The 13,805-nt window shown below is 47.9% G+C and overlaps 1 protein-coding gene across 2 annotated transcripts; it reads left to right on the plus strand.

Annotated features, from left to right (window-relative positions):
* Positions 1-3,216: 3,216 nt before the first annotated feature.
* Positions 3,217-11,846, plus strand: Ndufv3 (NADH:ubiquinone oxidoreductase subunit V3). 2 transcript variants are annotated; one of them, XM_050137986.1, is made up of 4 exons: positions 3,217-3,372; positions 4,639-4,759; positions 8,028-9,143; positions 11,618-11,846. In XM_050137986.1, exons 1-4 carry the CDS (start codon positions 3,325-3,327, stop codon positions 11,770-11,772), a joined length of 1,440 nt encoding a protein of 479 aa, XP_049993943.1. In that variant the 5' UTR covers positions 3,217-3,324; the 3' UTR covers positions 11,773-11,846. The 2 variants fall into 2 exon arrangements, with proteins under 2 accessions (XP_049993943.1, XP_049993952.1); XM_050137995.1 differs by lacking the exon at positions 8,028-9,143.
* Positions 11,847-13,805: the final 1,959 nt, after the last annotated feature.

Consider the following 13,805-nt stretch of genomic DNA (forward strand, 5'->3'; position numbering starts at 1 on the left):
TCATGATGCTCTGTGCTTAAATGTCCCCACCAAAATTCACATTGAAATCGAGTCTTGGAGACTAGAAAGACGGTGCAGGGGTTAAGAGCATTACCTGCTCTTTCAGAGAACCCAGGTGCAATTCCCAGGATCCATGTGGTAGCTCACAACTGTCTGCAACTCCAGTTCCAGGGAATGGATCACCCTCTTCTGACCTTGGTGGGTACTGTATTCACATGGTGCACGATCATACATTCGGGCAATACATCCATATACATAAAACAAAAGGAAAGAAATCACAGCCTAGTGTGGTGGCTCACACCTTTAATCCCAGCACTCAAAAGGCAGAGAGGCAAGCAGATCTCTGGGAGTTCAGTGCCACTATGATCTACATAGTGAGTTCCAGGACAACCAGGGCTATGTAGAGAGACCCTGCCTCAAAAAGAAATAGAATAAATAACTTTTGAAAATGTATTTATGTATTTTATGTATATGAGTATTATTCCTTTAAAACGGCGGCGGGGCGGGCGTGGGTGTGTGGACAAACACAGGATAGACGGACGCAAAGGAAGAGACGGACACGCGGCTCCCACGTGGGTGCGCTTTAATGGGGAGAGGGAAACACGGTAAGGGGTGGGACGTGCAAGACACACAAGGGTAAAGGAAAAGGGACCAAGGGAGCAAGAGAGCGAAACCTCGTGGAGCGCTCGCTTTTAACTGGGGGCGCAAGGTTATCTGGGAGTAATGGTCTTCACCTGGGCGCGCCAGCGCGCCCAGGTGACGGTAATCCAGGAGAAGTCTGGGAGCTGTAGTTTCCAAGGAATAACAATGAGTGCTTTGTCTTCATGTACATATGCACACCAGAAGAGGGCATCAGATCATGAGCTGCCATGTGGGTGCTAGGAATTGAACTCAGGACCTCTGGAAGAGCAGCTCTTAACCACTAAGCATCTCTCCAGCCCCTAAATAAGATCTGTTTGTGTGTGTGTGTGTGTATTATTTTGCTTATTTTACATGCATGCTGGAGATTCGAACTCAGGTCCTCATGACTGCACAATAAATGCCCTTACCCATGGAGCCATCTTCCCCGCTAAATAACTAGTTTTTATATAAAAAAGAATTCAGGCTCCACTTTGAGGTATTAAGCAGTCAGGCCAGATGGGATAGTGTAGAGGTAACTAGGTCACAGGGGACAAAAGCACCCATGCATCAGCAGGTCAAAGAGCTCTCTTAGGAGTGGATCTGTTAGTGAGGCCAGGCTGGATGGCCCTCAGTCATGTGATGCTTTGCACTGCCTAAAACCTCTGCAGAGAATCCACCTTACACTCCCAGCCTCCAGAACCTTAAACTTAAATAAAGCTTGCTGTCCTGGAACTAGCTCTTGTAGACCAGGCTGGCCTTAAACTCACAGAATTCACCTGCCTCTGCCTCCCGAGTGCTGGGATTAAAGGCGTGCGCCACCACCGCCTGACTATGAAGTTTTTATAGCAACAGAACAAAAAGGGATTACAAACAAGGCACCACTTAGACACATGAGTGGGAATGTTAAACTGCAGCTACGGCAAGGTGGAGAAAGCTCAGCTGTAAGTCTGAGACGCTGCTTGGCGGATGACTCTTAGCCCTTTGATGAGTGGAGAAGGTTTGGTTAACACAGTCCAGGAGTTTTATCCATTTGTCAGTACATTAGGTCACACACAGAGGGGTACGAAGAATGACTATTTAGGGGACTAAAGCTACCCTGAGACAAACCGTAATCAGGCTCTGGGCCTGCAACACTGCAACCTTCCCACTCCACTGCAGCTCTAAGCAGTGACTCAGCCTTTGCAGACAGAGTGTGCTTCCAGGAACTCTCCTTCACACATCCAAGTCCACTTTGGCAAACCATGAGCTTATTTTTGTCTGTTCACAGGGGCAAGACTGTACACAAAGATTTATTTATCTGGGGATAAACTCACAGGAAGAGTAGTGATCCACAATCCTCTGCATGTGCTGGGAACTGCCTGGGATGGGAGGAGGTGGCAGACGGGAATGGGGGTGGGATGGGGGTACTGGAGTATAAATAAATTCCACATAAGCTCATGTTAGGAAGTTGCATGGGAAGGTCCCCTGGAGACAAGAGTTGGGTAAACAGGGGGCAGTTCTGTTAGCACGCTCTTTGTGTCTTCTTCCTTTAGAGACAGTGAACTGTGCACTGTTGTCTAGACCTGGATTTGTTCTTTCTGGTCAGGGGACTCGTGACTCTGCCAGTTTATCCTGCCACATGAGTGGGTTTCCAGATGTTGCTCAGAGGCCCATTTCCAGTCACTCTCAAAGGACATTGTAAGGCTGTAATGTTAGGATCTAGCTTCTGCTCAGCCTACACCAATCCCCTCCTTTCACAAAAACCTGTCCTATCCCTTGGGGCTCCTACATGGGCTGATTCCACCCTTCAGAGACCTGGCCACGCCCTCTGTCTCTGGGGCCTGAATGGTCCTCAGAGCTCCCACCTTGCTGTTGCCTCCCGTCTGCCTGTACATGACATTAATGGCTCCAATAAACTCTCCCCAGCCAATAATTAATTTTAGTGTCCTAAACCCTTGCACTACCATCCAAAGCCTAACAGCTCGTGGAAGGGAGCTTTCCTGGGTGGAAACTGGAGGTATGGACACATTTATCTGCATGAAATACTTACGGTGCACTGGATACCTTGGGGGGGGGGGCATCAATCAACACCGGGAAGGAGGAATTTTTAACCAACAACACGTACTCCACAGCTATACCCTTGGATAGGAAGGTTCTCCCATAAGCCTCGGGTGTTGAAGTCTTGGTCTCCAGCTGGTGAGGTTACTGAGGGGAGGGAGTGTTCTGACTTCATTAATGAATCAATATGTTAATTATAATCCTTAAAGCTGATGTATAAGGCACAGGCTGGCTTTGAACTAGCCTATGGCTGGAATGGAAGGTGCGAGCCACCATACCCAGCTTCTGATTTGTTTTTACAAGGCCACGCTCCTACGGGGTAAGCGCCCTACCACGAAGCTGTGACTCCAAAAAACAACAAACTCACAAAAACCTCGCCAAGCACAGTTAAGGGTGACATCAGGACAGGACAGCGTAGGCAGGCCCTAAACGAAGGAGCGGGACTTCCAGCAGAACCTGCCCAGGGGCGGTCCCCGCGCGCTCCCACCTAGGATTGGTGAACTCCTTCAGGGGTGTGGCCTCGGGAAGTCCCGAAATGCGCGCTCAGTCGCTTGTGCCCACCCTGGCCTGCGATTGGCGAACGTGAACGCAGGGCGGAGCCTCGGGTAGTGCGTGCGCGCGCCGGTCACGCACCTAGGGGCGACCTCGGCGAGCAGCGTCTGTACCATGGCGGTTTCTCTCCTGCTTCGGGGAGGGCGAATCCGGGCGCTGAAGGTAAAGGGCATACGGGCGCGACCTCCCCGGCCCGTAGCCTGACCCTCAGCTGTACCCGTGGGCTTGGTGCCACGATGACGGGTCCCAGGGCCTGTGCTCAGCTGACCCGGAGAGGTCTTTCTCTGCAGGAGCAAAGCTTAGGCTCTTTGGCTGATTTAAAAACGAATCCTGGCTTTCTCTGTAAAACCAGTGTTGGGGGTTGTTTGGGTTGGGTTCTAAAGATCGAACCGGGGGCCCTGTACTTGCTTGTCAAGTGCTGTCACTGAACCGTCCTCAAAGCAGGAAGTGCTCACAGCAAAATAAAATACTACAGGTGACCTAGGGTACCCACCGTCAGATGGGCACTATTTAAACCCTCCTTCAGGTATCTTGTTCCCAGCAATTTTTTTTCAGCGTGTAAAGATACACATAATTTGTACACACGCGAAGAATCAAATGTAAAGTAGATTTTCCGTTCTTTTCTGGGCCCGGCATGGAGCAGCTTAGACTTAGCACATACCTTAGTGGCTGCCAGGGAAATTAGGAGTCTTCCCATTTACATTGTAACATTTCTGAAGCAATTAGTTGCATTGTGTTTACTAACAGATAGTGTTACTAAGTGTAGGGAGATAATTTGCAAAAAAAGAAACATAGTATTTTGTAGTGATTCAGTAGAGTAACAAAGTAAGCCAGTGGAGTAAATTGGCTGCCCTGTCTAGACCAAGAAGTCTGAACACTGTCTGGTGCCTACTGGGCCTTGCTTCCAGGATCCTGGTGGTGAGGGTTGCACCTTGCCATCTAAGCGATGACAGAGGCCCAGAGGCCAGCACCTCCCTCCTTTCCCCCCAATGTCAGTACAGGTCTATCTCACCTGGACTTTGCAGGACAAGTGGCAACAAGGGCTTCTCCCAGCAGTGCATGCCTCTTGTCTACCCCTACGCCCCGAGCCACAGGCTCTTCACCAAGATGCTCTAAAGTTTTGTATAAGAAGCTGACAAAGTTTTTATTGTTGTTACTATTATTATTATTATTTAAATTTCCAAGTTTCCATTTGGGGAAATTTTTGCAGAGAATGGGGAAATGAGGATGCTTTCCTTTACCCAGATGCTAACTGTGGTGGCTCGGGAACTTGGGTTTATTTATCTTGCAACTTTTTTTTTTGTACTTTTCATACTTCCCATATGTTATGAACATTGTAATAAATGTGCCACATGAATATTAATATATAACACCCACATTATAATGGCTGTCATCAAGGTGAGTATCCTTCCTGTTGACTCTCCCCAGGCTGCGTTCCTGGAGGCAAGGGTGTTCCGAGAACTGTCTTCTACGGTGTCCCTCTCTACAGAGTCAGGGAAGATTGGAAAGGGAATACAACCAAATCCCAAGAAGCAAAGTGCACCCAAAGGTGAGATTTTAAAGACGGTCTTGGAGGGGCAGAGACTACAAAGTCATTAGCATGAAATGAGTTTGACCAGCCACACAACCTAAGGTTCTTAATCTTTTCGGTGTCCATAGACATGGCAAAGGTGTCCTGGCCTGAATTCCAGAGGGATTTGATTCTGTTCTGCCCAAACCTGCCTGGTTTTAAAATACAGTGCTCTTTTCCTCTTGGATGCATTGAAAAACAGAAATCTTAAACATGAGGGCTATTCAACAATAACAACACATAGAATCCCAGTGTACCTAAGAAATGTCTCCAACAAGAATGCCTGTTAAGTCATGGCCTGTATGTGGCATGGTCTTTTATTTTTGCATGCTATAGATTTCAACCCAGGGCTTTACATAGCCTGGAATGCTTATGACCTCTTACTGGTGAGTTGGATTTCAGTACTCTGTCCTCTTCTCTGGTGGTGTTTAGGTACATGATTTTAAACTAAATGAATTTTAGGATCTAAGAACCTTCTATATAAAATCAAGTGTCTGAGCTGGGTGGTGGTGGTGTACACCTGGAACCCCAGCACTTGGGAAGCAGAGGCAGGTGGATCTCTAAGTTTGAGGCCAGCCTGGTCTACAGAGTGAGTTCCAGGATAGCCAAGGCTACACAGAGAAACCCTGTCTCAAAAAACAGACAAGAAAAGTGTCTGTGTGAGTTAAAGTGATGTCGACCTGGGAAGATCATCTGAGCCTGCAGCTTTGCCACCTCCCTCAGTGCTGTGGGGCTGATGGAAATGTGGGCTGTGTGTGCCTGTGTCTGGCTGTGCACTTAAGTGTATGTATACTAGTGCACTTTGGGGTGGAAGATAGTCTTCAGAAGTAAATTGTCTTCTGTGTATATCATACCTGTATATTATAACTTAAAATAATTTCTGTACAGAGAAAAATAATGTTTCCAAATAGCCACACGTAGGCCTGTGTTTTTCCTTGAGGTGCCAGGGATTAGAAACTATCAGAGTCCAGAGTGGCATTGGGAGCCCCCGGGGCTTACTGCATCTGCTCTTGGTCCCCAGCCCGAGGGTCAGGAACCACCCCTGAGAACAACTGTAAGTCCACAGGCAGGCTTGTGTCTAAGGCTCAAAGGATGAGGCCAGGGCTGGGTTTGGGCGGGCCAGAAACTCTCTCTCTCTCTCTCTCTCTCTCTCTCTCTCTCTCTCTCTCTCTCTCTCTTACACACACACACACACCATCATCAAAAGCAAAACCAGTCCCTGCATCCATTAGCCTTCCCTGGAATTCTTCCTGTAGCCAATGAGAAGAAGAGAAACTGTTCAGGCCTTCTCGTTCCATACAGTGGAGTCTCCTTGTTAAGATGCTCTGGAATGTTCTTTCCGTTTTTGTAGGTAAATACCCTGTGATGTAAATTTTTCTTCTGTGTGTGTATTGGGGGGTGGAAGGCTGTGGTTTGACACTGGGGCCTTTCATGTATGCCGCATCGCTGAGCTACACAGCATCACTGAGCCACACCTCCACCCCAAGAATGTAGTTTTGGAGCTCATTAAGGTTCCCGAAATCTCAAGGAGAGTGGTGCTCGGGGCGGTGTGCCTAGTGTGCCTGAGCCCCTGGGTCCAATCAAGAGCAGAAAAACAAAACCCCCAAATCCTAAACATATTTCAGGAGAGTTAGTCTGTCATTTTTCTATTCAAAAATAGCCAGCTGAGAACTTTATTAATTTTTTTTTTAAATTTTTGAGATAGAGCCATATATAGGCCAGGCTAGCTTCAAACTTACCACGTAGCTGAGGGTGACCTTGAACTTATGATCCTCCTGCCTCTATCTCCAGAGTGCTAGAATCTCACCACACCTGCCTTATTGCAGTGCTGGGCTTGAACCAGGGACCTTGTGCCTGTTGAGCTAGCACTGTGCCAGCTGAACCCCACCCCACCCCTAAGGTCATTTCCTGTTTGCGAGAGGCAAGTTCAGAGAAATAGTGGTATAGATGAGTGGGCTAGCTGGCCTGGGGGCTGGGAAATCATACTTGTGGCTGTTGGAATCTGAGCTGTGTGGCTAAAGCCCAGGGAGAGCAGGTATGTGCTGCCGTGCTCTGCCGACCTACTCGGCATGACCTGGAGCCGTCACCCTGTCAATCCCTGCTCTAGGTGGCCAAGGCCAAGACAGACATAGCCTTCGCTGGTTTCAACTGTCGCCCACTGCTCTCACTCCGGTCATTTCCTTTCACAGTCCTCTCACGCTTTCTCTGGCTTGGAAACTTCACTCTTCTCTGTTCCTACCCTTTCAGTTAATCATAGTTAATCATAGTCCTGATTCTGCCATAGAGGAGGAAGCAGGCAGTTTTAGCCTAGATGTAGCCCCTCTGTAGATCTGTTCATCTGGAGAATGTTTGGTTCCACTCAGGTATGAAGGGTAGTTTTCCATATTAATAACTTGTCCTGTGTTTTTCTTCTGATCCATATCCTTAGAAAGATTGGCACTTGCAAAGATGGAGTAAAATTAGTTCTAATAGATGTGGTTTCGTTTGTTCAGTTGTTTCTTTGTTGCTCTTTCCTAAGTGCCTATGAAATGTAAGGTTTTTCAGTTGCCCTGCTTTTTCTGCAGTTTAACAGCTGTTTCCAGTGATATGTATGGTATTAAATTATTTTAGACTTTTTGGCTTTGCAAATCTTGTTTTCTTGGCTGAAGAAATCCCCATGTGACCTGTGGGATTTTTGAGGACTTTCCTTCCTTTTTAGGGCAGCTTTCCTTTAAAAGCTGTTGCCATTCCCTCCTCCACACTCTTTCTCATGGGGTGCGCTTTACCCATACGCCAACAGACTATTGTCTATACCGCTGCTGCTTTGTTTAGAAAGGTCAGACTGCACCTTTTTAATACTGGAAAAGCACCAAACACTTGAATGGTCTCAGCGCTTCAAGAAATTATGCATTTGGAAAACTTGTATAGTCAACTGAAAATACTTGCATTAGAGTTTAACTTGTTTAAATTTGGGTGAGATCGTTTTAAAAATTACCATCTGGGAAGCCATAAGTGTGAGAAATGGAGTCAGTTTGTGGCCCTTGTTGGTGAGAAAGACCCTCCTTAAAGGTTTTGATCAGAGGCAAGTCTGCCCACTCCTGCTGCTGCCCCAGCTTGTGGGGAGGGAGGTTCCTGGAACCTCCCTTGGGTCAGTTACCTGGATGACAGTTACCTGGATGACATTATAACATGCTGGTATGCAATGCGATGTCTATGGCTTTGAATTGTTCGTTAAATAATAAATGTTCCTCTTTATGCCGTTTCCCAGATGTGGTGGGAGCAGAGGAGAGGGGCAAGCTTCTAGCCACCCACACAGCAGCGGCAATGTCCAAAAGTGCGTCTCCACGCAGTCCTTACCCAGCCGTGGAGAACACAGGTGGGGCTGTAGCCGGCCCACACCCTCGTGGCAGCCTGCCACTCACAGGTGAAAGGCTTTCGAAGCGTTTGTCAAGAAAGACTTTGGTAGAGTTTCCTCAGAAAGTTCTGTCTCCACCCCGAGTACAGGGTTCTGACTCAGAGGCTCAGCAGCGTAAGCAGAAGGGGACAAATGGTTCATCTTCATCTTCCTCATCCAGCTCCTCAGATTCAGACTCTGATGGAGAGGGACATGACTCAAAGATGGAGCCCCGAGTGGCGAGCAAAGGCAAGGCAGGGTCTTACAAACCAGAGGCCTCTCGGCCCTTCCAGAATGGAGTCCCTAACATCACTGTACCTGCAAAAGAGAAAGCCAAGGTGCAAAAGCCACACACAGATGTCACCTACCCAGAGAAGTCCCAGCAGCCAAAGAAGAAAGGGACCATCACCAAGCCTATAGAGGACAGCAAAGAAACCAGATCCAAGCCTGTGACATCCAGATCACAGTCCAGTGAGATTTTGGACCAAAAAGTGAAGGAAGAGCACCTGCAGGGGAAACTGAGGCCAAGTAAGACCAGGAAGGAAAGCCCAAAGCCACTTGAAGCTGAAGAAATCTTACCCGACCGCACAAAGGCCAGGTCATCTGCAAGGCTCACCGGTGGCCCAGTGCCAACAGCAAGAACACAAGAGACCAGCGCAGGAGAACAGCTGGCAGCCACTACACCCATGGCCGAAGCCAGACATCTGAAACCAAAAGTGCCAAAGCCTGAATTTAAGGCAGCTTCTCCTCAGGTCCCGGTTGGAAAAGAAAGCCTGGAGAAGCAGGTGCCAGAAGGATGCGTGACAGCCAAGGCGGAGACCTTGGAAGATCAGACACCTGTGGGATACTCGAAGACAGTTCCTGTCCAGAAGAAAGATACCTTTGAAGAGAGAGCAGAACCACAGCTAGAGGGGAGGTTCCAGGCGGCAGTCGGTGAAGTCCCGCCCACTGATGCAAGCCCACCCCAGGAAGCCCCAGGCGACACTCAGGGTACACCTTGCCTTGGATCAGACTTTCCTTGTCCTTTAGGGTGTATAGATTCTTGAGTTTCTGTGTGTTTAGAAAGCAGTATCTTTATTTTCATCTGTTTATTTCTTTGGCACAGAGTCGTGTAGCTTAGGGTGATTTCATACTTGCTAGATAGCTGGCACAGGCATTGCCACCCCTGATCCTCCTGCCTCTGACCCCCTGTCTGGGTTCAGGTGTGCGCCGCTTGACCTTGTTCGACTCTTTCTTTCTTCTTTTTTTTTTTTTTCCAAGACAGGGTTTCCCTGTATTGTTGGAGCCTGTCCTAGAAGTAGCTTTTTTGTTTTGTTTTGTTTTTTTGTTTTTTGTTTTTGGGTTTTGTTTGTTTGTTTTGTTTTTCGAGACAGGGTTTCTCTATAGCTTTGGAGCCTGTCTCAGAGATCCACCTGCCTCTGCCTCCCGAGTGCTGGGATTAAAGGCGCAAGCCACCACCACGCAGCTGTTCGACTGTTTCTTAGACAGTAATGTATGGAAACTGGAAACTGATAGCTTAGCATCACCACGCTTAGCCTTGGAGGGTGCCTAAGCACATAGTCCATGAACTTGGCCAACTTCCTGCTGAGTGGAAATCAGAGTCTCCTGTGACACTGCATGGGTCAGGAGCAGCAGTCACTTGGTGGTGGTGGCCCTTGGGTGGAGTGAACTAGAGATCACCTTAGCAACCTTGTTCATAGTTGAAGTAAGCGTTAGCAGGTAGGCAGCCATGGACTGCGCCTGTGGTCTTTTCACAGTTACAGCACCACGGGCTGTTCATCTTCTACAGTGAGTTTCTATTGAGGAACTTTTCGAGGCGGACTATACTCCTGACATCCTGCGTGCTCTTGCGTATGTGTGACATCCTCCGGCAGCTCACTGGAAAACAGGAATTCTTTGATTTTAGAATCTGCAGCTCTGGAGAGTTGCTTAAGATGCAGCATCACTAACAAGACCTTCTTCCTGCGCCTTCATGCCATTCCGAGCCCACCCTTGCTTGCCTGCTTTGCCCTTTCCAGTGTGCTAACTGTTGCTCTTCCAGGATGCTGACAGCATTTGTTTTCTTCCTTTTCCGTTTCCCTTCTCTCACTAATACACCAGGTACCAGTGCATGGCAGACGTCCTAAGGCCTCGGGACCTGCCCTTCTGACACTGTGGCAGCTTTCAGATTTGGTCTCAACTGGAGAGGAGTGCCTCAAACCCAGGATGAAAATACAGGACTGGGGGCTTTTAGGGGAAACAAATCCTCACGGTGCTGCCGATGTAGATTAGTGTGGGGCTCAGCCAGTGAGGAAGAGCCTGGGCTCAGTTTCCAACACTGCAGAAACAAACTTGCTCCCTGCCCCCAAACCTTTTTTGCTGGCAGCTAAGGCTCACAAGTGGTCCTTGCCCAAAGCTCCTTGCTTACAGGTGAGCGGCTTTTGAAAGAGTTTGGAATTCCCCGACTCTGTCTGTTGTCACCTCCCCTATAATAACCACGTAATCCATGGCTTTGAAGGTGCACCTTCACCACCGGAAGAGCTTCAGCTTGCCAACGTGGAGAAGAGGCCAGCTCCAGTAGACATTCTTTTCTTTCTTTTTCCCTTTTTAAATTAAATAATGAGAATCAGCTTTTGAATTTGGAATAGAGAAGTAGGTATTTAAGTTGTTAGGGCGCATAGCTTTTGTGCACTGTGAGTAGGGACTAAGACAGCTCTATTGACCTGATTTCTAGAGCCTTGGGAAGTCAGCCCAGACCTTGCCCGTGGCCCTCGCCAGCTTTGTCTCCTGTTTGGTTGCATTTGCGTTGCAGAAGAGCCCTGTCCTTTTGCTTCAGTCCTATACTTCGAATTTTAAGTTTATCGAGTGTTTAGGTATATAGATTTAATTTTTCCCATTTAAGATAAAAGGCTAAGTGTGTGTTTGTTTGTTTCTGTCTATGAGTCTGAAGATAGCAACAATTTTCCCCCCAAAAAACTTAAAACAGCAAAACTGCACCTTCCTCCCTGGTTCCCGTGTTTTTGGGTTTTTGTTTTGTTTTGTTTTTGTTTATTATCATTATTGGGACACTCAGCTTTTTCTCAGATCTGTGATGGCCATTTTCATCACAAACAGATGTGATGGAATACGCAAAGGGATGTGATTTTAGGACACTGCCACTTTGTTATCAAAGCAGAGTCATCCCGTGTCCTGGCAGGCCTGTGATGCAATCTCAGGAAGGTTTCTGTGGCAGGACCAGGGGTGGGTGTCTTAGGATGACAGCATTGCCTTCATGTGCTGTGATTGTTCTTAACTAGTAAGATGATAAATCTCAGCCTGCATTTTCAGGTGATTCTTTTATTGTTTTTGAAGACATGGGGGTCCTCAGGGTCTCCTCCCTGCTAGTTAGATTGCTCTCATGTCAGACTGGAGTTGTGGGGACTTCCGCTTCCCGAGCGCTCAGATGGACAGGTGTCTGACCGCTCTCCTGTCTGTTTCCTCTACAGAGCCCACTCTGGCCCCTGAGCCGACGGATGCCACCACCTACAAGAACCTGCAGCATCACGACTACAACACATACACCTTCCTGGACCTGAACCTGGACCTCTCCAAGTTCAGGATGCCACAGCCCTCTTCAGGACGAGAGTCGCCTCGGCACTGAGTTCAGCTCACAGTAGCCCCATGTCGGTCCCATGAATTCATTGCCTGTAAGAATAAAAGTCAGTCACAAGCTCAGTGTGTCGTTATTATCCCTCACAGCTCCCAGGGAATGAATTAGTAACCCTGATTATTTTTGTAGAGTCTGTATCATTCAGTGGCATCCTCCAGAGGCCACAGTGATGTGTTCAAAGCTCTTCCAGGTTAGAATCTGCGGCTTCTGGAGACAACGACAGACTGCATCATCCCTAACAAGGCCTGGGGGACATCACTTATTAGGAACGACTATGTATGACATCTCTGTTTAATTGCAAGTCTACAGCCAGCCACAGGGATCCATAACAAGAGAGAAGCAGGGTACCTTCCGGCCCAATCAGCTTTGCGCTGGCAGGCAGTGGGGTGTTGGTTAAATGGAGTGGTAACTTCTAGATCTGAGCCACAGCCTGGATAGACTGGGGATAGGAGTTGTTACACTGATTGTAGTTACTGCATCACAAAAGAAAAACTGGTGTGTGTGAGAGAGAAAGAGTAGAAACGGGATGGCAATTATACTGATTGTAGCTACTACATTATAAATAAGTAAGCACACACACACGTATATACACAAAGAGTAGAAAAGGGTAGGAGTTACGCTGATTTTAACTGGTGTGTTACAAAAAAAATTAGCGTGTGTGTGTACATATATACATATATATACATGTAAACAGAATGTCCAGACTGGCCTTCAGCTTGGCCCTCCTACCTCAGCTTCCCTACCTCTGGGATACAAACATGTGCTACCACATCTGAAAGGGCCAGCTGGATGCCCTCCAGGACAGCAGAGACTGGTGGCCACAGCACACTGAGCAATGTAGCTGTGCAGAGGTCCATGTTAGCTGAGGAACCCTTGCCACCCAACTTCCATCAGAATTTCCACATTCACACTTCTCAGAGTTAGTTCAAGTGGAAAACTCACCCAACGATACTGTGTTCCTCTGTTGATTTTGTAACCAGCACAAGGCTCCGCAACTCAGCAAGGGTCTTTTTTTATATATATATACAATAGTCTGTCTACATGTATGCCTGCAGGCCAGAAGAGGGCACCAGACCTCATTACAGATGGTTGTGAGCCAGCATGTGGTTGCTGGGAATTGAACTCAGGACCTTTGGAAGAGCAGGCAATGCTCTTAACCACTGAGCCATCTCTCCAGCCCCCTCAGCAAGGGTCTTTTAATCAAGTGGTGAGACTTATTCTTCTGGTCTTACACGTTTATATAATGTATTTGGATCACACATCCATTACCCACTCCGGCCTCCGTCTCCCTCCAATTGAACTTCCCTCCTACTCTGATGTCCACTTCATTTAACTAGGGTTGCTTATGTGAGTGTGGGCTGGGACTCCTTCCTGGAGCAGAGGTGTTTTAGGGTTTCTATTGCTGTGATAAACACCATGGACAAAAGCAACTTAGGGAGGAAAGGGTCTGTTTCATCCCAGACCTTAACAGTCCACCTCTGAGGGAAGTCTGGGCAGAAGCCTGGAGACAGAAACTAAAATGAAGCAGAGGCCACTGGAGAATCTACTGATTTCTTGTGTTATATAACCCAGGATCACCCAGCCAGGGGCTGCACAGTGAGCTTGATTCTCAACTTAGTCTAGACAATGCCCTACAGCCTTGCCTAGGGCAATCTGATGAGGCAGGTTTTCCAACAAAGGGTCTTCCCAGGTTTAACCCTATCTAGGTTTGTGTCAAGTTGATAAAAAACTAACAAGCACAGGGTCAATTTATGAGCAACTATACCACTGAAGACACGACTGCCCTCTAACACTGACTGCTGAGCGACTGTACCACGGAGGACACGACTGTCCTCTAACACTGACTGCTGAGCGACTGTACCACTGAAGACACGACTGCCCTCTAACACTGACTGCTGAGCGACTGTACCACGGAGGACATGACTGCCCTTCTAACATTGACTGCTCACAGCTTCACAGGAGGAACTGGGCCAATGAGTCCCTTCTCCATCCACGGTCCATGTTGACTGGCTCAGTCTAGCGTA

The sequence above is a fragment of the Alexandromys fortis genome, unplaced genomic scaffold (assembly GCF_014885135.2).
Source record: "Alexandromys fortis isolate MF-2015 unplaced genomic scaffold, M_Fortis_MF-2015_v1.1 scaffold_9, whole genome shotgun sequence".
In the NCBI taxonomy this organism is placed as follows: domain Eukaryota; kingdom Metazoa; phylum Chordata; class Mammalia; order Rodentia; family Cricetidae; genus Alexandromys; species Alexandromys fortis.